General features: G+C 66.4%; 1 protein-coding gene across 1 annotated transcript in view; it reads left to right on the forward strand.

Moving 5' to 3' along the window:
- Positions 1-1505, forward strand: part of H696_05588 (hypothetical protein) — a gene marked incomplete at both ends in the record, with an annotated part of 3208 nt that overhangs the window by 978 nt on the left and 725 nt on the right. The window contains 4 exons of the mRNA XM_009499403.1: positions 106-530; positions 710-998; positions 1109-1207; positions 1304-1459. Coding sequence (XP_009497678.1) covers positions 106-530; positions 710-998; positions 1109-1207; positions 1304-1459 — 969 coding nt within the window. The remainder of the gene's footprint in view (positions 1-105; positions 531-709; positions 999-1108; positions 1208-1303; positions 1460-1505) is intronic.

Below are 1505 nucleotides of genomic sequence, written 5' to 3' on the forward strand. Positions count from 1 at the left end.
CCCCCCCGCGGCCTCCTGGCTCGGCAGCCTCCCCGCCCCCCGCTCACGCATGCCACTGATGCACTCGCTCGACCCCGCTCCCCGCTCCCCGCTCCCCCTGGCCAGAAAAACATCCACCGGTCCCTCTTCCTCGCGGCCTCCGGGCTGAGCTTCCTCTTCACCTGGTCGCTGATCCTCTTCGCCATCCTGCTGGACCCGGCCATCCCGGTGACCGTGCACCATGGCCTCCCGATCAAGGCCCTGATTGCCCCCTTCACCACCTTCCTGGCCATGCCGCTGATCCTGATCATGCCGCTGGACATCCTGGGTCTGCCGCAGCGCCGCGGCCTGATGCGCAGCGCCAAGCGCGTCTTCCTGGCCCCCTTCTACCCGGTGCCCTTCTGTGACATTGTCCTGGCCGATGTGTTCACCTCGTACTCGCGGCCGCTGGCCGAGATCATCCTGGCTTTTGCCTGGATCTTCGGCACCATCTTCCGCGTGGGTGTACCCTCCAGCCATGCCTGGCACAAGATCAACCCCTTCATCCTGGCGTGCGTCCTGTCCCCCGGCCGCGGGCCCGGCCACCTTCTGTGCCCATCACCTCGCCAGAAGGATGGATCGTCGTGCTAACCGCCTGCCTGCCCGCCTGCCCGCCTGCCTACCTGCTGATGGGATCTTGTCGAACTTCCCCCTCCCCCCTCCCCCCTTCTCTTGCCCTGTGCGACTCCAGCTTGCCCCCGCTGTGGCGTCTGCTGCAGTGCCTGCGCGCGTACCACACCGACCGCAAGCCCCGGCACTTGGCCAACGCGGTCAAGTACTCCAGCAGCTTCCCGGTCATCTTCATTTCCGCGCAGATCTCCAGCTTCCAGGTGGATTCGCCCTTCTTCTCGTACTGGCTGATCGCCGCCTTCATCAACATGTCCATCAGTATCTACTGGGACTTCGTGCAGGATTTCGGCCTCTGCTACTTCCACAGCGGTGTCAAGTATCCCGGCCTCCGGACGTACCTCATTTACCGGGTACGTGCTGGCCCCCCCCCCCCTCGCTGGCCGAAGCCGCGTCCTCCGTGTCCCGGAGTTTCTTCAACTTCCTCTGCCCCACCATCCGCGGCGGGGCCCTCAACCCGCAGAGCGTCGGCCGACTCATCGCCCTGCTGACCCTGGGAGCCATCGCCACTGGGTCGGTCTTCTTTTTCTGGCTCCGGCGCACGCTACCCTACTACCCGGCGGTGCGCCCGGTCACCCGCTTTCCCCGCGCGCGCGCATACACTCCCCCCCTCGACCACCTGTGCCCGCGATTCTGACGCCCCCTCCCCCGCGCGCAGGAAACCGTCGCCGCATTCTACGAGGCTCTGGCCACCTTCTACCGGCCGGTATTCTTCGTCATCCTGGCCATCTGGTGTGCCGGGCTGAATGCGCACTTCCTCAATCGCTCTGGCATCAGTCTCAGCTTGGCCTTCCAGATTGAAACCCTCTATGTGGTACGGGTGTCCCCCCCCCCCCCCCCCCCCCCCCCCCCCCCCCCCC

This window comes from Fonticula alba (assembly GCF_000388065.1).
Source record: "Fonticula alba strain ATCC 38817 unplaced genomic scaffold supercont2.12, whole genome shotgun sequence".
Taxonomy (NCBI): Eukaryota; order Rotosphaerida; family Fonticulaceae; genus Fonticula; species Fonticula alba.